The sequence below is a fragment of the Aptenodytes patagonicus genome, chromosome 5, assembly GCF_965638725.1.
Source record: "Aptenodytes patagonicus chromosome 5, bAptPat1.pri.cur, whole genome shotgun sequence".
NCBI classification, from domain to species: Eukaryota; Metazoa; Chordata; class Aves; order Sphenisciformes; family Spheniscidae; genus Aptenodytes; species Aptenodytes patagonicus.
Window position 1 is genome coordinate 28,513,558 of NC_134953.1, and position 2,355 is coordinate 28,515,912.

Consider the following 2,355-nt stretch of genomic DNA (forward strand, 5'->3'; position numbering starts at 1 on the left):
GACATTTTGATTTCATCATTAGCATCCGGCGCCAGGTTGACGCAGCAGCAGCGGCGGCGGGAGGCGGCGGCGGCAGCGACGACCCCGGCTCTCCGCCTGCCAGCAGCAGCCCCCCGGTGCCGCGGGCTGCGCGGGTCCCCTCGGCCCCCCGCCCTGCCGCCCCCCCATGCGAGGGGCCCCCGGCCGGCCCCGCCGCCGCGCTCCCACGCCGCCCCGCCGCGCCTCTCCCCCGCGCCGCCGGGAGCCGCCACCTGCGCGCCGGGCGCGGGCTGCGGGGCCAGCGGCGGGCAGGAGCCGGGCGGGCACCGGAGGATGCCGGAGACCGGGCAGGAGCCGCCCAGCGCCCCGCCGCCGCCCCCCAAGGAGTCCTTCTACATCAAGAACCTGCTCAACGGCGACCCCCCCAAGGCGCCCCCCAAGCAGCCGCGGGCGCTGTTCGCCCCCTCGGGCAAGGCGGCGGTGGACGGCGCCGGCTTCGCCCTCTCGCAGGTGGGCGACCTCGCCTTCCCCCGCTTCGAGATCCCGGCGCCGCGCTTCGCCCTGAGCGCCCACTGCCTGGAGCGCGCCCAGACCTGGTGGTACCCCTACGCCCTGACGCCGGCCGGAGCCCACCTGCCCCGCACGGAAGGTACCGCTCCCCCCTCCCTCCTACCCTCCCTCCCCGGCGGGTCGGCGGGGGGGGACCGGGGGCGGCGGGGGGGAGGCTGGCGGCGGGGCGAGGCGGGGGTCCGGCCGGCTCGTCCCGCTTCCCCCGACGGGACGCGGGGGCCGGGCGGTGAAGGTGTCTCTTTGTGTCCCTTATCCCCCCCCCCTCCCCCGCCCTTCCCCTCCAGCCGCGGAGAAATCCCTGCTGAGGGACTCGTCCCCCGCCTCGGGCACCGACCGGGACTCCCCGGAGCCGCTGCTGAAGGCGGAGGGGGAGCAGAAGGAGCTGGACTCCAAGAGCCCCGACGAGATCGTCCTGGAGGAGAGCGACTCGGAGGAGGCGAAGAAGGAGGGAGGCGCGGAGGACTGGAAGAAGCGGGAGGAGAGCCCGGAGAAGAAGCCCTGCCGCAAGAAGAAGACGCGCACGGTGTTCAGCCGCAGCCAGGTCTTCCAGCTGGAGTCCACCTTCGACATGAAGCGCTACCTGAGCAGCTCGGAGCGGGCCGGCCTGGCCGCCTCCCTGCACCTGACAGAGACCCAGGTGAAGATCTGGTTCCAAAATCGCCGCAACAAGTGGAAGAGGCAGCTGGCGGCCGAGCTGGAGGCGGCCAACCTCAGCCACGCCGCCGCGCAGCGCATCGTCCGCGTCCCCATCCTCTACCACGAGAACTCGGGCGCGGAGGGGGGCGCGGGGGGCGGCGGAGCCCCCGGCACCCAGCCCCTGCTCACCTTCCCTCACCCCGTCTACTATTCCCACCCCGTGGTCACCTCCGTGCCGCTCCTGCGGCCCGTCTGAGCCCGCCCGCCGCCGCTGCGCGGAGGGGCGCGGAGAGGCGCGCAAGTCACCGGCCCGCTTGTGAGTACTCCAGCCACTCGTGCGATTCACCCAGCGGAGCGGGGGGGCGAGAAGGGTGCGGGGGTGGGGGGACCCCTCGGCGGGTGGTGCTGGGAAGAAAGTCACGAAAATTTAGGGGGAAAAAAATGGGGGGAGGGAAAGGAAAATAAGGAAAATGAAGGCGCGAACTTGTAGAGAACCCTGGAGCTGTCACACATTTTGTAAACGTGGACAAAAACCGCGATGGTCTCTGTGGCTTTAGTTTTATTTTTGTAAAAAAAAAAAAGAAAAAAAAAGGATAATAACAAAAAAAAAAAAAGAATGATCCCAGGCCACTCCTCGAGATTTGCCAAAAACTAACAGGAAGCTGAATTTCTGTTCCTTTCGGACTTCTCCTTCTGCCTCCAAATTGTTCAGACTCCTGATCCTGTCGTGACTCAAACTTCATCGACCGCGGCTTTTCATTTAAGCAGACCTCGGTACCGGTTTGCCTCTTTGCTTTCCCATGTTTTGTACCTTTCGGTTTCTGTCATGGGACTTTATAACGAGCAAGAAATACAGCCTCAAAGTGAACGGTTAAACACACCCGCACGCTTTGAGTGACCCTTATTTATTATCGTTTACTTAGATATTTTTAGTTCTTGTTTATAATTCTTCCTTTCCTGGTTGTTGGGTTGTTCGGGGTTTTTTTTCCTTGTAAAGTTATTTCGGTATTTTGGGAAAAAAAATCTGTACCCTTTTGCTTTCTTTTGTAATACTAATTATGATTATTATTATTGTACTTTTGAACTGTGCAATATTGTACGACGATTCTTAAAGCACTGCTTTTATTTGAATGGTGAGGAAAGGGGTTTTAGCATTGTATAATTGCATTC

General features: G+C 62.8%; 1 protein-coding gene across 1 annotated transcript; it reads left to right on the forward strand.

Moving 5' to 3' along the window:
* The first annotated feature begins 312 nt into the window (after positions 1-312).
* On the forward strand, positions 313-1,441 carry HMX3 (H6 family homeobox 3). The gene is made up of 2 exons (XM_076338139.1): positions 313-628; positions 834-1,441. Exons 1-2 carry the CDS (start codon positions 313-315, stop codon positions 1,439-1,441), a joined length of 924 nt encoding a protein of 307 aa, XP_076194254.1.
* Positions 1,442-2,355: the final 914 nt, after the last annotated feature.

Bases quoted from the DNA above. Each gene is read 5' to 3' on its own strand.
- HMX3 (XM_076338139.1), top strand. From the start codon at position 313: ATGCCGGAGACCGGGCAGGAGCCGCCCAGCGCCCCGCCGCCGCCCCCC. The intron at 629-833 runs GTACCGCTCCCC...CTTCCCCTCCAG, and splicing joins CCACCTGCCCCGCACGGAAG to CCGCGGAGAAATCCCTGCTG.